The following is a 24,367-nucleotide window of genomic DNA, read 5'->3' as shown; positions in this document are numbered from 1 at the left end:
CGGGGTTCTTGCTAAATTGTTTCTGTTAACTCCCTCCCCACCCTGTGTGCGCGCAAGAGCTGAGCGGCGCCCGCCGAGGGTTTGCGCGCGGTTCCCACACTGGGTAACGCTGATGACTTTCGAAGGGGGACCTGGAGGGTGACAGCCCAGTTCCTAGAGACCTGGCGCCAGGTGTGGCGCACCTCGTGTGCTTCACATCTCGGCCTGGAGACTCTCGTGAGGTGGTGGCCTGCGTAGATGAGAACCTGAGAACCACCAGGGTCTTTGATAAACGCAGAGTCCCCGGCCTCAGGCCAGAGCTGCGGGAGCTGGATCTTTGCGGGTGGGAATCTGCAGTTCAAGGAAGTCCAAGCACTGGCCGCTGCCACGAGTCGTCCTTTTAAGCTTACGAAACAGCCATTGCAGCACCCTCGAAGGATTCTCCTGCGCGTGGAAATCTGAGCATCCCTGCCCTGGCGTTCTGCAGCCTTGTTCGGACCAGGACGCGCGAAGCCGCGAGGCCGGGGCCCCAGCACAGTGCGCGCGCGCTCCCAAGCGCCAGGTCCGCTGTCGGCAAACGGGGTCTCGGGAACGGGGAAGTGGGCACACACTACCTGGGCCCTGGAGGGGGGCCTCCAGGGGCCTCCGACCTCGCAAAGCGACTGCAGGGCCTGACCCAGCGAGCCCCACCCTGGCCGGGGTCGGAGTGGACGCGCCAACGCGGCGCTTTCTGGGTTCAGGACAGCGGGTTGCAGCGCGCACCTGGGGCGGCCGCCAGGTCGCGGGACGCGCGGGGGCGGGCTCCTCGGAGGCCCTCTCGGGCGGCGGGGGTGGGGAGAGGAGGAGGAGATAAGGTGGGGGCCGTTTGGGGCGTAGGCCTGCCCCCCACCTCCCCAACCTCCGCCCCCGCGGCCACCTTCCGCTCTATAATTGGCCGCGGGCTGGCCTTCCTTTCCTCTTATCTGATCCTGGGCGCCTGGCAGGAGGGGAGCGCTGCAGAGGAGGCAGCCCCGGGCTGCAGAGTGGGAGCTGGAGAGGCAGAGGGAGAGGGGGCGGAGAGGCTAATTAAGAGGGGGGCACCACGCGGGGAGCTAGCGAACGAGCCTTGCGCCGCCGGGAAGCAACGCGCGGCGACCTTGGATCCTGCCTAGGCATCGGGAGGTCCCCATCTTGGGCTAGAACATTCCCCTGCACAGGTCAGTTCCAGTCCTTCTCCGCCCTGCTCCGGGTCAGCTTTGAGAAATCTATTTGCGAGGAAGGCAAAGTGGAGAGGGCGAGCCACCTGCAGACCCCGTGCAGTTCCAGGTCCACGGACCTTCTCCACGCGCGCGCCCAGGATGGCCCGGGGACCTCGGGGAGGTGCGGGGGACGGGCCGGTGCACCTAGATGCCTCCTCGTGGGCGTCGCTGGGCAGGGAGTTTGGAGGTGCTACGCGATACGCTTGCAAAGACCGTGACAATACCTTGTGCTGCGCACTGGAACTATGCCCTGTTCTTGGGTGCTGTGGGAGCACGGTGGGAAGAAGCGGGTTTGGTTTGGAGATTGTGGCAATTCCAGCCTTTCGGGGTAGAAGGGGCTCAAGGAAAGGCGACAGTCTGGTGAGAAAGGGGCTTAGGAATTTGCCGTGGAGGGCTGTATACAAATGGGTAGGACGCTGTTTTTATTTAGGTTGTGTTTGGGGGCGCTGGGAAGAGTAGTGGATGGAGGTCGTGGGAGACCGAACTCACCCAGCACCCCCCCCCCCGTGGGTACGGGCACAGATCCGCGCTGCGGGCGGGCGCTGGACGCGGAGAGCAGCAGCCGGCGGAGCGCTCAGGGGGACGTTGGCCGCAGCAGCTCTTCTGTGGTTCTGCTCGAGGAAACCCGAGGGCTTCCCGCCTTTTGCTTTGGTGCCTGGACGCTGGAGGTTGTGGCTTTGAGCTGCACCCCCCGGCTGTGGTGTTGGAGAGTCCTCTCCGCCCTGGCTTTTCCACACCGAATCTCCTGCAATTTTATCCCTTTGCACCCCTTCCTGCTTCAAACCTCCTGTTACGCACGCAGTGTCTGGACAGGGATGCATGCAGTGCTCCGAGGCAAGGTAGGGTTAGGGAAGGGCCAAGAGGGGCCACCCCGAGGCCACAGGAGTCGCCTCTGTCTTAGGCCAGCACCCTGGACACCACGTGTGGGTCCAGGACCACAGACACTCCCATTTTGGGACTGGGTTCTCGGGTCCTGTGTGTGAAGCACGCCCTGTGGCACACGAGCTCAGGGTTGCCCGGAGGTGACCTCTTCTACTTAGGTACAGGCTCAGGACTGGTCTTTAGGGGAAATGCCCAAATGCAGCTCTCACAGGGGCCAGGATTTCCCCCCTGAAAATTGCTTCTGGAGCTGCTACCAAAGCCCCATTCGCTCTGGAAGTTTTGCATTCCCTTTTGGAAGTGTTGGGGACTCTGCTGAGCAGCAGCTGAAGGGGATGGGAGAGAGAGAGAGGAACAAAGAAATAGAGAGTAAGACTTTGGTAGCTCTGTGCAGAGCAGAAATGCAAGCAGGTTTTCCTAAAATTCCTCTTTAAAGATTTAGGGGCTCATCACCTACAAAGGGCCCAGGAGGGCACTTCCTAACTGCAGTGTGGGATAAAGGAGTCTATATTCAAAGCCAGCAAAACAGCCTTAAGCTGGGTGCAATGAAGAAAATAGGTGTTATGTTTCTGATAAGGTGGTCCAGTTCTGCACGCTGGTAAATTTAGAATGAGTAAGTGATTAAGTGAATGAATGAAAGGATAGCATTTGGGTTTTTTCGCGTGTTCCAAAAGAGCAACTTAGATGGATTGCCTCTGAGTCTGGCCCTAATGGCTTGGTTACTGTGAGTAGACTTCAGGACACACACATATATATGTAACAGCTTTATTGAGATACAATTCATATACCACACAAGGATACAATACTATGGTTTTTATATTCACAGAGTTGTGTAGCCATCACCACAAGCAATTTTAGAACATTCTTTTCTATCATTCCAAAAAGAAATTCCATGCTTCTTAGCAGAAACTTCCCATTTCTCCCCTGGCTGACCCCCTACCCCACCTCGGCTCCTGGCAACCACTAATCTACTTTCTGTTGACATTTCACATAAATGGAGGCATACCATATGTGTGTGGTCCTTCGTGAGGGGCTCCTTTCACCTAGCAAAATGTTTTCAAGGTTTATCCATGATGCACAATATACTCACACACTGAACACTAAGACATCTTCTGCCTGGAGAGCCCCGTGCCAGCATAGACCTGAGTCTCCACTGCAGCCCTGGCCTCCTGGGGGTCCCTTTGAAAGAACAGGAGCCACACTGGTGAGGCCTCTCAGTAATTCCCTGGGAAGGATTTCTTGGAACCCATCAGAATTCCTGGAACAATTTTGGGCAGGTCCCAGGCTTCAGGATTGATGGGAGGAGCCCTTTGGCCCCTTTCCTGCTGCTAACGGTCCAGCTGAGGATTTCAGAGACTCTTGGGGCCTTCCCTGCGTGTTTTGATTTTCTGAACCAGCCAGGGCTGTCTTAAGAATGGGCTGAGCAGGGGCGCCTGGGTGGCTCAGTCAGTGAAGCATCTGCCTTGGCTCAGGTCATGTTCCTGGGGTTCTGGGATTGAGTCCTGCTTCGGGCTCCCTACTCAGTGGGCATCTGCTTCTCCCTCTTCCTCTGCTTCTCCCCCTGCGCCCCCGCCCCCCGCTGGTTCTTTCTCTCTCTCATATAAATAAATAAAACCTTTTAAAAAATGAGCTGAGAAGAGTGGTATGACCTAAGGGACCCTGGGTCAAGCCCCAGTCCACAAAAAAGTCTCAATGGGGTGTGTGCTCTTTGGCTCTTAAATACTTCCTAAAGTCACCTAGTAAAACACAGAGATCGTTTGCATGGTTTAAGCCGACAGGGTAGCAGTTATGTGACTCTAGAGCCACATTTGATTTCATTTTTATCCAAATCCAGCCAAATGACTGCTGTTTTCCTGGCCTGCCTAGTGTAATGCATGATTCCTTGATAGGACAAGGACCTTCCTGAATTGCTGTCGGGTGCAGTGCTATTGTGTGTGTACCGCTGAGCTAACGCATGATCTAGGATTTTGAGTTTGTACACAACTAGGATCTTGGTAAATGAGACATTAGATGGCCCCTGGGGGAACAGAAGAGACGGCAGGGGATGGGAGAGGAAAGCTTAAAGGAAAATGACAGAAACAAACTCCTGGGCAGATTTGCCCTCGATATTGCTAGGTGTCAGGAAAATAATCTCCTCTTGCACCTTCTGTAATTAAATACAAAGTGCCAGAGATCCAGTTCCTCCTCTAGGTACAGTAAGCCTTGAGTGAAGACCAACCTCATCCTGTTATAGTGGGGGTGGCAAGTGTGTGTGTGTGTGTTAGAAGTGCGGGACTTTTTTTTTTTTGAGTACCTATTGAATGCTTGCCTTTTTCTCTTTCAGAAACATATTTTAGTCTCTCAAACACTTGCAGAAGTAAATACTCTTCTTTTACTGATCAGATTGCTGAGCTCCTCGGAGATAAACTATCTTGCCTGGGGTCGCAAAACCAGCATGTGACAGATACCTGGTTAAGAAAAGTCTGTATAAGATTTGAACCCAGATGCCACTGGATACATCCTCCATCAGCTTCTTTGGTGGGGTGGGGGAGGGGTGTGTGACCCACACAGATGATGTCAACTGAGGCCATATAGTCCTAGTAGCTGCAACAAGGAGGGGAAAGCAAGAAGATATGGGGGAAATCTAAACTTGCTCCTTCTGGGTTCCTGTCCATGTTTCTTAACCTCTTAGAGCTTTGTTTGCTCACGTACAACACAGAGGTAACAATAGCCACTCTATAGGGTTAAGCAATTTAAAGTTTCAGGCAATTTAACGTCAGATTTTGGAAACACTTTCTGGCGTTTGGTCCACGACATCCAACTACAAATTAAAAATAAGATCTAAGAAGATCTCATATAGAGCTTGGAAGACAAAAATGGCTATTCTCACCTACTGCTGTTTCTTCCTTCTTCCCATCTTCCTTTCCCCCATCTCTCTTTCTCTGCTTCATTTTTTGAGAGGATGGTGACTAGAAAGACTATGGGAAGTTCTGAGAGTGGAGCGTCGATGTCAGGGCTTAGAGACTAGATTTCCCATTTCTTCAAGGTGATTTTTTTTAAAAGATTTTATTTATTTATTCATGATAGACAGAGAGAGAGAGAGAGAGAGAGAGAGAGAGAGGCAGAGACACAGGCAGAGGGAGAAGCAGGCTCCATGCAGGGAGCCCAACATGGGACTCGATCTCGGGACTCCAGGATCAAGCCCTGGGCCAAAGGCAGGCACTAAACCACTGAGCCACCCAGGGATCCCCCAAGGTGATTTTTTATTTTTATTTTATTTTTATTTTTATTTATTTATTTATTTTTTATGATAGTCACACAGAGAGAGAGAAAGGGAGGCAGAGACATAGGCAGAGGGAGAAGCAGGCTCCATGCACCGGGAGCCCGACATGGGATTCGATCCCGGGTCTCCAGGATCGTGCCCTGGGCCAAAGGCAGGCGCCAAACCGCCGCGCCACCCAGGGATCCCCCAAGGTGATTTTTTAAATCTATGCTTTGGCAAACTTTTCTGCCATTGGGGCTTTGTTGGAGCTACCCTGGCAGGTGTCCCTAACTTTCAATTTTAGGGAACAGTGCTTGGTCTCTTTCCTCCCAGAAATGACCTAGATTGCTTATGAAAATTGATACAGAAGGAGACTGGGCTTTTCTGAGCTCATCAAGGGTCTTAGGTTGTGTCTCTAACATATATAGGAGTCCCTATAGTCTCTAAAGTCCCTATAGGAGCTTTATAAGGGATGCTTTATAGGATAAATATCTGTTCCTGGATGGCTTTCTGTCTGGTTTTAGACACAGATTGATGTCTATATTGAAATGAATTGATATCTAAAAATGATATTCTACTGCAGGTTTTTTGCTTCTATTCTTCTGCTTCCCTGATCTGCCTCCTGCCATGTACAAAAACTGTGCTAAGCATCCACAGTACAGTGGGGGAAAATATACGTTGGTAGATAGAAATGCAAATAGCCAATTATAGTACAGTGTTAAATGCTATAGAATGGAATATAAAGATTACTACAGGGGGAGCATCCAGGCCCAGACTTGGGAGACCAGGGAAGCCTTCCTCAAGAATGGGATATCTACGCTGAGATGTGCAGCTACCCTTTATACTGCTTATAATATAGAGTCTAGTTCAAAACAACACCCCATTTCTTTGACCAAGGAGCTATGTCAATCTTTAAAAAAGGAAAGAGAAAAAAAGCCAGGTAATGGATCATTCCTGAATGAAAGAGCTGTCACTCTAATTTGCCATGCTTTGGGGATGGCTGTGCCTTCTGTCCTGTAGAATTTACAGCACATAGTTTAAGACTGAGCAGCTGCATTTCTGAGGCCAATTTGCAGTCAAGTCCCTTGCTGTTAATCTACATAGGGTCTTTATAGGAATTAGGAAAAGGTGGTCTCTCTGGGCATACCCATGCCATTGAAAGAAGAAAACGGTGCCTTTTCCTTTGAATAATACAGCTTTGCATGCAACTTGGAGAGCAGAGCATCTGCCCTTTTCACGCATCACTCACTATTGGCCAAGTGCCAATTGTGTAGTGTATCAACTGTAACATGTATACATCAGCCCTGATCATTCAATCATTGATTATTCAATCAATCAACGTTTATTCATAATCTGTTATGCACTTTGAACCTTTTTGGTTATGGGTTAAACTGCCATGTAGATATCTTCTAGTACCCAAAATCCAGAAGGTAAAAGTAATTACTGAGGCCCTGCAGTTATTTGGAGAGCTTCAGTGGTATAAGGGGGAGAAGCAATCTATTGGCGTTGTGCAGTGAGTGATCTAGGCCGGTGCTAAACAAACTATGGTCTGCTGGTTGGTGTCCTTTCACAAACTTACTTCTTCCTGCTGAGATAAAGCTGTATTAGGATCAAGTATGTCACCAGGCACAGATATGTAAATCAAATATGTCACTAAATACACTGTTAATTCAGCTGAAATATTATTTCTTCATTGCAAAGCTCTTTCCTGAAGAAGGAAGTAAGACAGTGCCTTGATTTACATTTCAGTATAATGTCTTTATTTCATTGTGGACCAATAACAAACTGTTCATAGACTGGCTATTTTTGAGGAGTACCAATCTAGGTACTGATTGGCTAGTACCAATCTAGGTACTCATTGGCTAATATCTGGCCAGGTAGGTGATTCTGTCTTTATACTATTTACTATCTTTCTCTTTTCTTTCTTTCTTTCTTTCTTTCTTTCTTTCTTTCTTTCTTTCTTTCTTTCTTTCTTCTCTTTCTTCTTTCTTTTCTTTCTTTTTCTTTCTTCTTTTTCTCTTTCTTCTCTTCTTTTTTACCTTCTCATCTTTGTCTTTGTAATTGTTCCTCTCCCCCCTGTTTCCTTATTTCTAGTTTACTCTTTCTTTCCCTTCCATTTCGATGTTGTGAATTTGATTTGGAAGGTTTTTTTCTATATTTTATTTATTTTTTTAAAGATTTTATTTGTTGACTGAGAGAGAGAGAGAGAGAGAGAGAGAGAGAGCCTGTGAAAGAGCACACACAGGGGGAGCAGAAGAGGGAGAGGGAGAAGCAGGCTCCCTACTCAGGGGAACCCAATATGGGGCTCCATCCCAGGACCTTGGGATCATGACCTGAGCCAAAGGCAGAGCTTAACTGAGCCACCCAGGCACCCCCTCCTTTTTTTCTGTATTTTAAAAAGCAAAATGAGAGAAGCCCAAATACATAAGATAAGAAATGAAAATAGAAAATAATCACAAAATTAGAGGAATTTATAAGACTAGAATAGTAATTACAATTATTGCATGTCAATACATTAGAAAACTAGGATGAAATGGGTTATTTTAAAACAACATACAAATTACTAAAATATCCTAGGTCTACATAAATCATAAATAAGACAAGGAGCATAAAAATTTTGAAAAGTAGTTAAAAAGTAGCCTGCACCAAGTGCCAAACTTCCATGGTTTTGCAATTAAATGCTAACCAAAATGTATAAAAAAATCAGTAATACCAATAGTGTTATAACTGTCCCAAAGGACCATTTATAGAAAGAAGAGAAACTTCAAAGTTATTTTTATGAAGTTGGAAATATAATACTAATATACACATTTGACACAGCATAAAAGAAAGCTACAGACTCATCTCACTTATTAATATCAGTGCACTTGTTAATATGAATTAATGTGTATTAGCAAATAGAACTCAGTAACACATCAGAGAATAATATGCCTCTCTAGCGTTACTGCAGTTACTGTTATAGTAAGGTTTGTTATCAGGAATTAGGAGTTCTCTGACTTTGTTCTTTTTTTTTTTTTTAAGATTTTATTTATTTATTCATGAGAGACACAGAGAGAGAGAGGCAGAGACACAGGCAGAAGGAGAAGCAGGCTCCACACAGGGAGCCCGATGTGAGACTAGATCCCGGGACCCCAGGATCACGCCCTGAACCGAAGGCAGACGCTTTAACCGCTGAGCCACCCAGGCGTCCCTTTGTTCTTCTTTTTAAAAAAAATTTTGTTTTGGTTTTTCTAAGTTCTTTGCATTTCCCTGCAAGTTCTTAGAATCATTTAGTTAATTTCTACAAAAAAATAACTTGAGAGTTTGATAAGATTGCTTTGGATTCAAAGCAATCCAAAGATGTTTTTCAATCCATGAACATGGTATACTGCTCTATGTATTTAGGCATTTTTAAGTGTCTCTCAGAAATTCAGCTTTGTATCTTTCTAGTTTTTACCCAAAGAGTATAGAATTACTGATTTCTAAGTATTTTGTGTTTTTTAATGTTATTGTATGTGAAATTTAAAAAATTTTCTTTTCCATTTGTTTGCTACTATAAGAATATGGTTAATTTTTTGCCTATTGATCTGTTCCTGCAGCCTTGGTAATTTTACTTATTAGTTCAAGTAGGTTTTTTTCTTTGATATATTCTTTAGGATTTTCTGTGCCAAAAATCATCTTGATTTTAGGTAAAGACAGTTTTGCTTCTTCCTTCCCATTCTTTCTGTTCTTTCTTTTCTTTTCTTTTTTTCTTTTCCTTCCTTCGTTCCTTCCTTCCTTTCTTTCTTTCTTTCTTTCTTTTCTTTTCTTTCTTTTCTTTCTTTCTTTTCTTTCTTTCTTTCTTTCTTTCTTTCTTTCTTTCTTTCTTTCTTTCTTTCTTTCTTTCCTTTCCCTTATTGCACTAACTAGGACCTCTAGTACAATGCCAAATGAAATGGTAAAATGTTACAGTGTTGACATTCATGTTCTATTCTTGATCTTAGGAGAGAAGCATTCAGTATTTCTCCATTAAATATGATTTTTCCATAGATGCACTTTATCAGATTGGTAAAGTTCCCCTCTATTCTTAGTTTACTGACTTTCTTTTAAATCATGAATGGATAGTGAATTTTTTTAACTGCTTTCTCTGCTTCTATCGAGGTAATACATATATTTATTTATATATTAGTTTAACATGCTGAATGATACTGATTTTAAAATATTAGTCAGAACATTTGTAGAATATACCCCACTTGGTAATGATTTTTATTATTATTTTTTATATATTGGTGAATGGATTTTTAGTCTATGTTCATGAGGGATACTCTGTGGTTTTTAGGTTTTGTAATGACATCTGATTCTGGTAAAAAGATTATGCTGGCTCACCTCTGTTTTCTGAAAGGGTTTGTGTGGGATTGATACTTTATCTCCCTTAAATATTTAATGAATTCACTAGTGAAAGCATCTAGTGTTGTGGTTTTATTTTTAGGAATATATATATATTAAATATTTATTTGAGCATAATTGACACATCAGTTTCAGGTATATGAGACAGTGTGTGATTCAACAAGTTTATACATTATGTTATGTTCACCACAAGTGTAACTACCATCTGTTCCATTGCTCTTACAATGTCATTGATATGTTCTTTATGCTGTGCCTTTTATCCCCATGACTTATTCATTCCATAACTGGAAGGCTGTATTTCCCACTCTCCTTTGTCCATTTTGTCCAGTCCCCATCCACCTCCCCTCTGGTAACCTGAATATTTTTTTAAATTTTTAATTTTTATTTATTATTTATGTATTATAGTCACACAGAGAGAGAGAGAGAGAGAGAGAGAGAGAGGCAGAGACACAGGCAGAGGGAGAAGCAGGCTCCATGCACCGGGAGCCCGATGTGGGATTTGATCCCGGGTCTCCAGGATCGCGCCCTGGGCCAAAGGCAGGCGCCAAACCGCTGCGCCACCCAGGGATCCCCCTGAATATTTTTAATAACAAATTCAGAAAATATTTGGATTTTCTGTTTTTTTTCATGTGTCTGTTTTAGCAAGCTGAAGGTTTCAAAAGCTTTTTCTAATTAAGCTAAATTGTTGGACTTATTGGCATAAAGTTATTAATATTTTTCCTTTTTTCATTTATTGGTATGTGACATATGTAGTGATATCATTTCTTTTTTTTCTGGAATTGTTAGCTGTGTTTCCTATCTTTGTTTCTTGATGACTCTTTCTTAAAGCTTTGCAATTTTATTAATATTTCAGAGAAGCAAATTTTGGCCTTGTTAATTTTCACTAATATTAGTTTTATAGTTCTTTGTTTTTACTCTTATTAATCTCTCTTTTTCAATTTAATTTGGATTTAATTTGCTTTCCTTTTTGTGGCTTCTTTAGGTGGAACATTAGATCATTGATTTTAAATCTTTCTTCTTTTTATGTGAATATATTAACCTACAAATTTCTCTGCTCCCTCAGCTGCATTCCACAGATGTTCATGTGTTGTCTTTGTATTTTTGTTCCCTCCCAAATATTTTTCTTAATTTCCATTGTGATTTCTTCTTTGACCTATGGATTAATTAGAAACATGTTGTTTAATCTCCAATTTTTGAATTTGTAAAGACATATTAATATTGTTGATCTCTAATTTAATTCTGTTACTGTCAGAAAGCATACTCGTAAACTTTCAAACTTTTGAAATTTCTTAAGTCTCATGTTATGGCCCAGGATATGGCCTATTTTATAAAACTTCCTAAGTACATTTAGAAAACAGTACATCCTACAGTTGGTGGTTGTAATGTTCAATAAATATTAATTTGTACAGAGTTGCTAACATCTGCTGTGTTTTTACTGATTGTTTAGTTTTTCAGTCAATTTCTGAGTAGAATAATAAGTAAATTCAGTCAACTTACTTATTATTCCATTCTTCCATTCCATTCTATTTCAGTTTTTGCAAATGTATTTTGAAGCTCTATTACTAAATGCACATACATTTATGATGTCTAGGTTTTTTTGATTATCGTTCTGAAATATGAAGGATTTGAGGAGAGTTTTTATCCTGATTTTATTTCTCCATATTGTAGCTCACTGTTTTCCCAATTTCCAGTCTCTTGAGTTCCTGAACTCTTCTGCTCTTTGATACTTTATGCTAATAAAACTGGCTTTCCAATTGATTTTGAGTCACAATGTCATGCCCAGTGGGGAGTTCCCTCAGGTAGAAAAAAGGCTAATCACTAAGTTAATAATATCAAAACTAGGTTTTCTTTCTTCTGAACTTAGAATTGTTTCTACTAAGTTGTGATGCTAGTAGATAAGAGTAATAACCACTAACTTCCTCTGGGAAATGCTTTTAAGTAGACCTCATTAGCCAATCCTGGAAACTTCTTTGATTATTCTGGATGTGTGGAGGGTAGCTTTTTCATTGGAGAGGAGAAATAAGCAAGGCTAAACAACATCAACGTGCTGGGTACTACGTTGGACCTGTATGTAGTCTTTTTAATCTACAGATCTGTATCTGTATAATAACCTAGATCTTCGATTGACTATAAAATTCTCCTTTTATAAAGTGAACATTAAAGTATAAACAAGGGAGGGGTGGGAAAAGCATCTTAGAGGTCATAACTGTCCAGTTCCCCTTCCTTTTTATAACATCTGCTATGAGCAGAACAACCTGCTACTGCCTCTGAACTTCTAGTAAAAAAGAACTGGTTCTAAATATGGAGAATTTTTACATTCAAATCCACATCTTCAGTAATGTAAGTTTGATTTGCAGAAGCTGCACAAAATATCTTGTTTTATTTTCTGCATGAAAGCTCTTCAAATATTTGAAGACATTCATCATATGCCTCTGATTCTTATTTTTCCTAGGCTTAAAACATGCTTAAACATCCCCATTTCTTTTAAATCTTTGCATGAACTTGTCAACTAGAACTGCTAAGTCTTTTTTTTTTGTCTCTGTAATAGACATTATCAGCTTTCCGAAAATTTAGTTTATACCTTCTGAACTTAGAAATTTATAGCCATTTTTTAAACATGTTTTTAAACAACAACAACAAAAAAATCAAGGCAGAGTTATTTGTCTTGGGCAGGCTTTTGGGCAAAGTTTCAACAAATTAGGCTTTGACATTTTGGTAAATGTTAAAGTATCTCATGGCACTTTAATAGGAATTGGGATTTTTCTTGCCCCTATTTTACTGTCCAAAAATTTGAGACTTGGCAAAAAACCTTGGGAAAACTAAAATTCCACTTCTCTCAATATGGTATTACTCATCCTAATTTAAAGTAAACAACAAAAAGGAAGATTTAAAGATAAGCTATGGCTACAATTTTCCATATAAATAATCTTTTTAAAAAACAGATTACCAGGAGTAGGGTAGAATTAGTTAATTAATTACAATTAAATTTTGTGCCATGCAGAGTAATTTCCAATGTGGCCTGTTAATTATTGCTTCAAAACACCTGGACACAGGAACTGTAGTGTCCTTTTTTTTTTTTTTATAATGAATCTTGGGCTTTTTCTTTTTTTTAAGTATTTATTTATTTATTTATTCATGAGAAACAGAGAGAGAGAGAGAGAGAGAGAGAGAGAGAGAGGCAGAGACACAGGCAGAGGGAGAAGCAGGCTCCACGCAGGGAGCTCGTCATGGGACTCGATCCAGGGTCTCCAGGATCATGCCCTGGGCTGAAGGAGGCGCTAAACCGCTGGGCCACCCCGGCTGCCCAGGAACTGTAGTGTCTTAAAGAGGACAGAGAAAGGCTTTTGGATTATGGCTTGTAAAAGGTCCTACGTTAAAATACTATCATATGGTGTCTGATGAAAGTCCCTGATCCTAAAGTGTATGCCAGGAACACAGATGTGGCCTATTTCTTTACTGCTCTTTTTTCTTTGCCTTGTTCTGATTGAAACCTAGTGTTTATAGTGTTGGGGTACAAAATCTGAGAATGTTTTATTTGAGTTGAGAGAGTGGTTCTGCTGGACGGGGTGTTTTTTGGGGGGTGTATATTGGCAGCTGTCTGGGTGACTGACAGAGTTGTTGATGCTGCAGTAGGCCTGAAACCCACTCCCATATCTTTTCAATTCCTCTGTATTTGTGCCTTTGTCTATATCAGTGCAACTCACATCCCTTTGGATAATCCACCAAATCGTGATCCTTTTGCCTCTGAAGAGTGAGGATTCTACATATGCCCCAGGGTCTTTCCTCCTTTGATTCATCAAAATTTATTCACCATTTGTCCCTTTTCCTCTGTGTTGTGACAAAAGGTTGGTTTACCAATCTGTAGTGAATCAACCCAAGCTAAAATGCTAAATATGTATAAAATAAAATACATATGTTAGTCCCTGAATGTGTTGCTTATTCTTTTAGGATAGGCACTTAATGTATTGTCTATTCCATTAGGAATTCTAAGGAGCTGCCAGTATGTAAATGTCATAATTCCAGGAAATATTCTTTTTTAAAAAAACATTTTTTTAAAGATTTTATTTATTTATTTGAGAGAGAGAGAGCAGAGCAGAGGGAGCGGCAAAGGCAGAGAGAGAAGCAGATTCCCTGCAGGGAGTCTGATGCTGGGCTAGATCCCAGGACCTCGGGATCACGATCTGAGCTGAAGGCAGATGTTTAACCCATTGAACCACTCAGGCGCTCCAATCTAAGGAAATATTCTTTTGTAATTAGCATTTTGAAACTATGGTAGGCTGGTAAGGAAAGATATTTTTGGGATCTCTAGATAAAATTGAGTACATTCTTTAATTTTTATTATGGGATCTTAACTTGATTATTTATATGATTATTAGATCATATAAATACAGTACAGATTTATATGATTAATCATATACAGTAAAATGGAAGTATAGATCTCTTTTATTGGGAACACAAAGGAGTTGCACATGAGACTGTCATTAGGTATTATAAAAAAGTACTTGCCAAAAAATTTGTTTTTGAATGATTGCTTGAAAGAAGTACAATTATTTATTCCTCTGGGTACACTGTATTACTCTGAAATAACACCAGAATCTCAGAGGTGTAAGTGCATCAGTCCTATTGCTTTGAGAGTTCATAGACTTACACTCTGATACATTCACTGAGATTACCCTTCAGTTAAAAAAGAAATTAAAGCCTTATGATGCGGCCAAAGCATATTCAGAGGAAAATTAATGGCCTCAAATTAAGAATAATATTACATTACTTAAAAATTCAACAAAAAACCCCAAAGAACAACAAAGAGCAAATAAAACAATAAAAGCAGAAAAGCAAAAAGAAGCAATTCCTAATGATAAGTGCAGAAATAAATTTAGAAAAAACATAATATTGACAAGTTAAGAAAAACTTCTCAAAGAAATTACAAAGTAGACAAATATATAGATTCTCCATTCTGGAGGGAGAGGAGAAGTCAGAAACACACCACTTTGATACTATCATGGAGCTATAACCAAGAAAGATAGGTTTTGAGAGATCACAAATCTGTGCCAATAAATTGTATAATTAAATATGTCCCAAATATCGCAGGGGACACTCTAAAAACATTATTTGCTATTTGCTATCTGAAATTCGCCTCAGATCCTTTGTGAAACAGTATTAGAGAACAAATGAATAAATGAATGAACACATGGGTGAAAAAAATGCCCTGGGTAAATTGTCTCAAAAGGAAAATTTTGAGACATCTTTTTACAGTCTGTAGGAAGGACTCAGAGTTTTTTCCTCTATAATGGCTTGTAGTAGAGTTGTGCTCAACAGTTTGTAGACTGGCTTCGTAAATTAATACCAGGCACCTTTGCTGCTTCTCTCTCTCTGCTTCCTTTTTTCCTCTCTCCCTGTTCTTCCTTTCCTACCTTCTTCCCCTTTTATCTCTCTCCCTTTTTCTTAGAGGTTTTCTTTCATTTATCTCATCGTGAAAAAGAAAACCTTGGACTTGTTTTTAGATTCATACTGGAGAGAAAAAAGTTATGAGAAAAGATGAAAGGATCATTGGTTTTTTTCAGCCCAATGTAATAAAAGCAGAAAGTGATTTCATATTAGCACCAAGTCGTTTTTTTCAACTTCTTTTTGATTACCAGAGAAAGGTCCCATATATCATCTTTTCTTTGTAGGCAATAGAAGGCAAGAGTAGGGCTTTTAACTTTATGTGAAAAATATGGAGGAGCACATTACTGTCAAGGAAATTGTGATTGGTTATAATGGTCATTTCAGGTAAATTTTTGGAATTTATCCATTTGGAAAATACACTGTGCAATGTATGCCTTACAAAGAGTCACGGGGGACTATCTGAGCTTCTTAAATATTTCAGATGATTCTCTACATTTGCAACATCTTCTCAAAAATTTTTCTTTTATCAGTTTAAATTTTAGAGTGTAATATATGGTACTCGGGGGAATGAATTACTTCCTCACATTATGAATCCGTGTTGGCTTGTTTCCCTGTCCTAGATGACTACATATACTCTATTTTCAGGCTTCTCAAAATATTCCTGTGCTCTTTATTTCCAGGACTGCTGCTGCATCCCATATGAAAAGCAGAGGATAAAATGAAGATTTTTCAGTGCAACATGCAATACTGGCTGTTTCCAGCTCTTCTGGCAATTGCTTATTTTTGTACCATTGTCCAGGGTCAAGGTAATGCAAAACTTTAAGATAATCATTAGGGTCTGGGACTCTAGATGCATTGGTTCTGTTTATTATTTTTTACTTTATTTACTCTTATAGTATTTCATGGCTTCTTCTGTGTTTCTAGGCAGGGCCATTTGTTGGCTTTTACTCAGTTTTACTGTCTACCTTGTAGAAATGTGCCACAACTTTGATGAGGGTTAAGCCCTCACCAGTGACTAAGCATAGTAATTTTGTGGTGGTTTGTTAAACAGCTTGTTCTTCACATGCTTCTGGAAAGACTGTGCAGATTTAATTTGTAAAAGTCAAATTCACATGCTCCAAAATCGGTTCCATTAATGAGAAGCTATATGGGTGTAGATTATCTACCCTAGTCATGCCTTGTCTCTTAAATAGAAGGTCTACAAAGTATAGCTACCACTTCCTACTTAGTCTTTATTATTCTATTCCTTTCTTTAGAAACTAGCACATAGCATAAAGGTCACTAAAAGCCTGACAGAGGCTGATATGCCATTTTAAGCATTTCCAAAGATTTTAGCTTTGTTTTATTTGAACTTAGTTTTTGAAATCTATTATTTGTATTACTTGGGTCTGCAATTTTATTCTCAATTTCTCCTCATTTTTTTAAAGTATGTTAAGAGTCCGTAAACTACCTCTCATGGGCCACATCCGACCCACTGCTTGGTTTTGTCATTAAAGTTTTATTGGAATGCAGATATTTATTTACATATGTCTGTGGCTGCTTCACATTGCGAAGTCCAGTAGTTGTGATAGAGACTGTAGGGTGCAAAGCCTGAAATATTTATTATCTGGGCTTTTGCAGATAAAGTGTGCTAACCTCTGAAGTGCACAACATGTATAAGTGAGCAAAACTCCATTACTAGGTAAACGTGCTAATCTTGCAAAAACAGAAATGTTAGTGCTGAAATAGTCATTCATCAGCTTAGCAAGGAAATCCTAATGTGATAAGGAACGTTATTTTAGGAGTGTTAAATGTCTAATGTTTGGAATTTATGGTTATAGAAAAGTCAAATGTTAAGAACCACCACACCCTGCTTCCTTAAAGTGAGGCATGCTTGTTTGGAAAAGCATGGAACTTGACCCTTTGCATGTTCAAATAGTGTTAAAGCCCTATTTCCAACTGCTTCATGCAGCACATAGGAAACAGACAGACAAATTCTTCTTCCCCTGATTGTATTAATACAAGAATGCTTTCAGCAGTGATCCTAGAAATCCCAGATAACCTGCCATCTATGCTGTGGGATATGAGACACAAGTCCTTTGGAACAAAGGGCAGGAAAATCACAAAGCCCCTCAGAGTTGCCACCTTAGTCTAACATAATTCGGGAATGGTCATCCTGGCAGAGAATGTGAACCTACATTGGCTCAAAATAGCTGTTTATAGCTAGATTATTCCAGCATCTTTTTTTTTAAATTTTATTTATTTATGATAGTCACAGAGAGAGAGAGAGAGAGGCAGAGACACAGGCAGAGGGAGAAGCAGGCTCCATGCACCGGGAGCCCGACGTGGGATTCGATCCCAGGTCTCCAGGATCGCGCCCCGGGCCAAAGGCAGGCGCCAAACCGCTGCGCCACCCAGGGATCCCTCTTTTTTTTTTTAAAGACAAGTTGTTAAATGAACTGTAACACAGAAAACATATTGTGTTGGCTGTAAGAAAAAAAAAGTGTGTATTGCATCACAGAATGGTGGGACTAATATTTTCTCAGTATTTCATAGTAAATCTGTACTTGTTTCCAGCAATGTTTATTTTGGATGGTTACAAGCAGAAACCACTGAAGATAAAGTAACTGTCATTAAAAACCTCAAACATATAAAATTGAAGACTTTGCATCAGGGCTAGATTTAACTTTGTAAAGATCCCTGTGTTAAGAAATTAATACATATTTTTTTTAATTTTTATTTATTTATGATAGTCACAGAGAGAGAGAGAGGCAGAGACACAGGCAGAGGGAGAAGCGGGCTCCATGCACCGGGAGCCCGACGTGGGATTCGATCCCGGGTCTCCAGGATCGCGCCCTGGGCCAAAGGCAGGCGCCAAACCGCTGCGCCACCCAGGGATCCCAATACATATTTGTTGTTGTTAGTAGTAGTCAAACATGTTTGGACAGTTGAGAATATTTTCTTTACTGCTATTTTCAGCATCTTTATAATAGGTCATGAAACGTAACATAGTAGGTTCTAAGCAAGATAAAAAGAACCCCCCCTCCCAGTATATCCCACAGTAAATTTCTCTAAAATTTTAAGTTCTCCTATTTATAGAACATTGGGAAGTACATTTTTAAAAAGGGTTTATTTATTTATTTGAGAGACCCAGAGAAAGTGAGAGCAAGAGGAGGGGCAGAGGGAGAGGGAAAGAAATCCTCAAGCAGATTCCCTGGTGAGCTCGGAGCCCACCCCAGGGCTCAGTCCCAGGACCCTGAGATCCTGATCTGAGCTGAAATTAGGAGTCAAGACTTAACCAACTGAGCCACCCAGGCGCCCCTGGGCAGTGCATTTAATTGAAAAATGACCAAGATAAAAAGCCAAGGTTTTTGTTGTTTGTTTGGGTGTTTTTAGATCACTTGGAAAAATAAGCCAAATACTCTGCTGCTTAAAGGTCATTTACTTAATAAATATAAGACGTTGTTCTATTGATACTGTACCTAAAACTACGTTTTGAAAGAGAACACATTCTCACTGCCCATACTACTCCATCTAGATCAGTCAGAGGTTTTTGGTTGCAAATTAAAAAAACTTTGGGCAGCCCTGGTGGCTCAGCAGTTTAGCACCACCTTCAGCCCAGGGCAAGATCCTGGAGACCTGGGATCGAGTCCCATGTCGGGCTCCCTGCATGGAGCCTGCTTCACTCTCTGCCTGTGTCTCTGCCTCTCTCTCTCTCTCTCATGAATAAATAAATAAAATCTTAAAATAAAAAACTTTTTCTGGACACTGGAAGAAAAAAAATTGCTGGGAGGTAATGAAGTAGCTCATATCATTAAAGTTGAAGTTAAGTAATTAAGTTTTAAAAGGGTAAGAGGGATCCCTGGGTGGCTCAGTCGCTTAGCGCCTGCCTTCAGTCTAGGGTGTGATCCTGGAGACCCAGGATCAAGTCCCAGGTTGGGCTCCCTGCATGGAGCTTGCTTTTTCCTCTGCCTGCCTCTCTCTCTCTCTCTCTCTCTCGGTGTCTCTCATGAATAAATAAAATCTTAAAAAAAAAAAAAAAGGATAAAACTCTAGGAACACCCCGATAAAATTTCTAGGAAATAGTGACCGACTTTTTTAGGGCATGTCATTGCAGTGAAATGATGGGCTGTTTTCCTTCCTTCCTTCCATTGCTGGATACAAGTTTCAGATTCTTGGGAGAGTCTGCTGGACATGGTTTGAGTCATTTTCTCACCCAGGAGAATATGGCTGATTGATAGCACAGCTGTTGCTCCATGCAATGCAGAGGGAATATTGTTCCGGGGAAGAAGACAGCATGGCACTAGAAAAGGCAGACAGGAGGTGATCATGGGTAGTGAAGAACATATCTTCATTTCAGTATTCCTGATAAAAAGTAGTGTTTCAGGGGGATCCCTGGGTGGCTTAGCGGTTTGGCACCTGCCTTTGGCCGGGGGCACGATCCTGGAGTCCCAGGATCGAGTCCCACGTCAGGCTCCTGGCATGGGGCCTGCTTCTCCCTCTGCCTGTGTCTCTGCCTCTCTCTCTCTCTCTCTCTCTCTCTCTGTGTCTATCATAAATTTTAAAAAAATCTTTAAATAAAAAAGTAGTGTTTCCGGAAATTAATGAAAATATTTTATTAAAAATAAATCTTTGAGGGTACCTGGGTGGCTCAGTCAGTGGAGCATGTGACTCTTGATTTCAGCTCAGGTCATGATCTCAGGGTGGTGAGATGGAGCCCAGCCTCAACTCTGTGCTGGGCTTTGAGCCTGCTTAGGATTCTCTCCCTCTCCCCCCTTTATCCTCTACCTCTCCCTCCCCACCTCCAAAACCCATGCACAGTCTCTCTAAAAAAAAAAAAAAAAAAAAGAAAAGAAAAAAAGAAAAAAAAAGGACTCTTTGCATAGGTTGTCACATATCAAAACAACAAGATTTCAGTTGTTGAGTTGAAGTGAAAAAAAGGAAAAAAGAAAGAAAGGGAGAGAAGGAAGGAAGGGAAGGAAAGAAGGATGGAAAGTTAACCCTTAATAGTCACATTATGAAATATAACTTCCCAAATGCCTGTTGATAACAGTGAGGCTCCAATAAATAACATAAACATTCATTTTTCTGACTATAGATTTGATTTCTATGAGAATAATTGTAGTGATATTTGAGGGTTTAAAAAAACTTCCTTCTCAAAAAGAAAAAACACCCACAGCACAACAAAACAAAAATAGCTCCCCTGGGATATCAGAAAGGGAGACAGAACATAAAGACTCCTAACTCTGGGAAACAAACTAGGGGTGGTGGAAGGGGAGGAGGGTGGAGGGTGGGGGTGAACGGGTGACGGGCACTGAGGGGGGCACTTGACGGGATGAGCACTGGGTGTTATTCTGTATGTTGGTAAATTGAACACCAATAAAAAATAAATTTATTAAAAAAATAAAAATAAAAAAATAAACGTTCTCAAAAAAAAAATAGCTCTATACATTCAATAACGAGCCAAAACCTGTAGTAGGGAGGAAAATAAGGAATGGATCCTTCTCATTCTTTCTCCTCAATTCTCCTTCAGGATGTAATACATATATTCACAAATGTTGTATTTGGCTCAATCCCACACAGGAAGCCTGGCTTCACCATGCAAGGAATGAGTTGGTTGGCTTGCCCTGGGTTCTTGCTGTGTACCAGAAAGCAAACTTTACACTTGTTTTTTTTTTTTTGTCTTCTTAAAAAGCTTAGAATTTTAACTGATATGAATTAAATTCTGAGTCAAATTCATGTCAACATTTATAATTATTATTGGAAGTTAAGTGTACGTATAGAAGCACCTCCTTTGTGCTTGCAAAAAGATAACTAATGGGTCTGGCAATGAATATACCCAACTTTTTGTTTCATGAGATAAGAACAATTATTTCTACATTGCATTTACAGTGTTTCTGTCAATCTTTGCTATCTCGCTCTGGCACAAGTCCCAGTGTCTTCCATACAGAGAAAATAATCAACTTTGAAGTTTGAAACTATGATCTCATGCCTCCTTCTTTCTTAACTAGCATTTTTTTTCTGTTCACTCTTTACCCCCTAAAGGCAAAAAATATAAAGGAAATGTGAACTTTGTGTCTAACCCAGATTTTTATTTACTGATTGTGAGAGTATTTTTGCTTATATAGGCAATGAATGTGGTCTGTTGTTAAAAGAGAATGGTGGTATTGCCTTTTGCTAGCAGTTCTAATAGGAGTGCTGTCATATGTACCACTTGTAAATTGTTTAAAAAGTTGAACACTGATGGATTTAGCTGTTGCATTTGCTGAAGCTGTGTTTCCAAGAGTAGTTTAATGGAAGCCAATGCCACTCTGGGTCTGGTGTACCATCTGTATTGTCTGGGCATGATCCACGGGATCAGAGCATGGTCATTGTCATCTTCACTTTCTCCTGGGAAGACTAGGGCTATTGATTAAAAATATGTGGCATGGCTGTAAATTCAGACCACATTTAAAGAACAGTAGCCTGGGTAGAAAATGCTGTAAAGATATCTCATCTTTAATCTAGGAATTCTGAATGTCATTGACTTATTTGCCCTCCTTGAGAAGTCAGCATCCCTGGGGTACCGATAGTATTGGTTGATCCTCTTACAATGGTCTAGACTGAGGCCTTCATCCTGCTTGTTGTTCCTCTCCACTTGCTGATTCCTAGGCATGTCAGCTGTATTTCGCCAGAACATTCATGCAGAGCTTTGTAATAAGCGTGGCCAATGATGTCTACAAGCCCACTGGCAAGATTTGGCCAAGAAACTGGATATATTTAAAATGCTTTAATTCTTATTTTACATCTTCTTCCATAATTAATAGGAGCCTACCTATGCATAGATTATTCTCGCCAAGTTCCAGATTAAGCAAGATAGTAATAGTTCTTCGGTTCATCCAAATGTTAGGTTTGGCCACCTTCCTCTTGAATTTCAAAATAGTTATGATAAATCTATATTTTCCCATAAACGAGAGAAATGTAAATTCTTTCTTCCATTCAAATTGAGAAGGGGAAGTTAATGTTTTTGCTTTGCATGGCTAGCATTTTCTACTAGAAGTAGTAAAGGGCAGTAGAAGGAGAATACCTACTCTTAAGATTGGCTATTTCATTGCTTATTGATTTTGGATGAGTGGGTAGTTTGTAGAGTAAGTCACTTATTCATCTAGCTCAGTGAAGGGTGCCTTCTTGAGATGGATCTTCTGCCAAAGAAACAGAGCATTTCACTGGGTTCAGGGATTGTCACTCACCAGTATGTGAACTTGGGCAAGTCTCTAGCTTCTCTTTGGTTCTCTTATATATAAAATTCAGATAGCAGTGTATTTTTGTGAGAATTAAATGAGCTTTTGAGTTCACCCCTTTAATGAAGTGAGGGCAGGGGGAGGAAACATTTATTGACCACCTATTACATTGCGTTATACTCATTATCCTATTGTACGTTTGCCATCTATCTTGTGCGGAATGCATTGCTGTCACCTTTTCTAAAAATAGAGCTTTGGAAGAAACAATCACTCAAGATTCTTATCTAATAAGTGACATAACTGGAGTCAAATTAATGTCCAAACCTCATATTGTGCCACATGCCTATTAAGGAGAATGTTTGTTTCCCCCACCCCCACCCATTCTTTCTGTTTCCTAAAGTGAGAAAGAAAGGCAGGGCATAAAAGTGGGTAGTGTTAAATCTTCTGTTACATAAAGCTTTTCTTTTTTGACAAACTAATTTTGGTACTATGTAATTAAAATCTTATTAAAATATTTCTTTTGAAATTCTGGAACACTGATGTAGAGTTCCAAAAACATGTTTTGAAGTTTGAATGACATACACAAAAGTAATAGAGACCTATCCATTTTATGAACAATCAGAAAGGATTAAATGTACTGGCATGGTTCATGACCATATGCTGTGTTTCTTTCTGAAAGATATAAATCAACTACACCTCAAGAATGGATCAAAGTGTGTAAAATATAATTATATTTTATTTGGTTCTTTTTATTTTGGTCTTTTATAATCTCTTAAATGTTTATAAATAAAGATCTTGTTACTATAATATGTCCATGACAACCTTCTTAAATGACCTTATCGTAAAAAATACTGGATTACTAACGTGAAAACTCTGAAGGCATAAAACAGGTCCCAGTGGAATAGATTTTAAAAGCTCAGATGTTCCAAGTTGAAAAAAAAACTCACCCTTGTAACATAATGAATGCATTTTACAAGATTGGCTTCAATTTAAACTAGAGTATTAAATTTTAACCCTCAATCATTGGTCTTTGTCATAAGGTCAGTACCATTTGATAAATGCTTATCTCTTGAGTGAGAAACAGATGCTCTTTGGTTTGTATCATTGTGCGAACTGATCAATTCATTAATGGGGTTATAGAAAGAGCATATCTTGAGGCTGATGAAGTCATATGTTTTGATTTCATTATGTTGACTTCAGTTTAACTAATGGCAGCTCCAGTGTTCCAACATATAAACAATTACTGTTTTTTCTTTTGCAGTGGCTCCACCCACACGGTTAAGATATAATGTATTATCTCATGACAGTATACAGATTTCATGGAAGCCTCCAAGGGGGAAATTTGGTGGATACAAACTTCTTGTGACTCCAGCTTCAGGTAAAAACAGTTGATTGTGTTTTCTAGAGCATTGGAAACTTCTTACACATTGGTAACTAAACAAGTGAAGTAGGGAGTGTTGCTTTAAAATCATTTGAAAGTTTTTTTTTTAATTTAATATTTGAACTTGAAATCTAATCAAGGCAATAATGTTCCTAAAGTCTAAAGAGTCACTATTAGGCTCCCCATAATTCTCCTTGGGAGAAATTTCCAGGCTATTGACTATTACCTCTGTTCACTACCTCTGTTTCAACATAGTATGAATATTTTTGGTCTGTTGACACTTAAAAAAGAATACAGTACATCTGGAAGGCCAACGCTTGTGGCTAGCTGTGTAAATTATGATTAATTAACTTGATAGTATATTATTCAGCTGTTATACATTAAAATGATGTAAGCTAAATAGACATTGTGAAAATAAGTGATCAATTAAATCAGGAAAAGAAAAAGAGATTTATTGATCATGAAGATAAAGTAGTTATGCAAAATTTTTAACATTAAATTTTGCTTGAAGTTTTTTCTTTCTTCTATTGTATGTTTTTGTTATACAAATAGAATCAACTAAAACAACACAGAGTATATAGAGGGATTGCTGTTGTTACACAGGGGGCATGGCGGCAAAGAGCAGGTCAACATGATGGAATGCTTGAGTTCCACACCTAGTTCTGTGGTGTATAAGAAATGTCCTTTGGGCAACTTATTA

At 40.3% G+C, this 24,367-nt stretch overlaps 1 protein-coding gene across 3 annotated transcripts in view; it reads left to right on the top strand.

The window, feature by feature from the left end:
- Positions 1-889: 889 nt before the first annotated feature.
- COL14A1 (collagen type XIV alpha 1 chain) overlaps positions 890-24,367 on the top strand; it is a 216,832-nt gene continuing 193,354 nt past the window's right edge. The window contains exons 1-3 of one of the 3 annotated variants that reach the window (XM_072734006.1): positions 890-1,175; positions 15,768-15,893; positions 23,548-23,664. In XM_072734006.1, coding sequence (XP_072590107.1) covers positions 15,806-15,893; positions 23,548-23,664 — 205 coding nt within the window. In that variant the 5' untranslated portion in view covers positions 890-1,175; positions 15,768-15,805. The remainder of the gene's footprint in view (positions 1,176-15,767; positions 15,894-23,547; positions 23,665-24,367) is intronic. The other 2 variants (XM_025993393.2, XM_072734007.1) reach the window with 2 other exon arrangements.

The sequence above is a fragment of the Vulpes vulpes genome, chromosome 13 (assembly GCF_048418805.1).
Source record: "Vulpes vulpes isolate BD-2025 chromosome 13, VulVul3, whole genome shotgun sequence".
Lineage (NCBI taxonomy): Eukaryota > Metazoa > Chordata > Mammalia > Carnivora > Canidae > Vulpes > Vulpes vulpes.
This window is presented reverse-complemented; position numbering and strand designations above follow the sequence as displayed.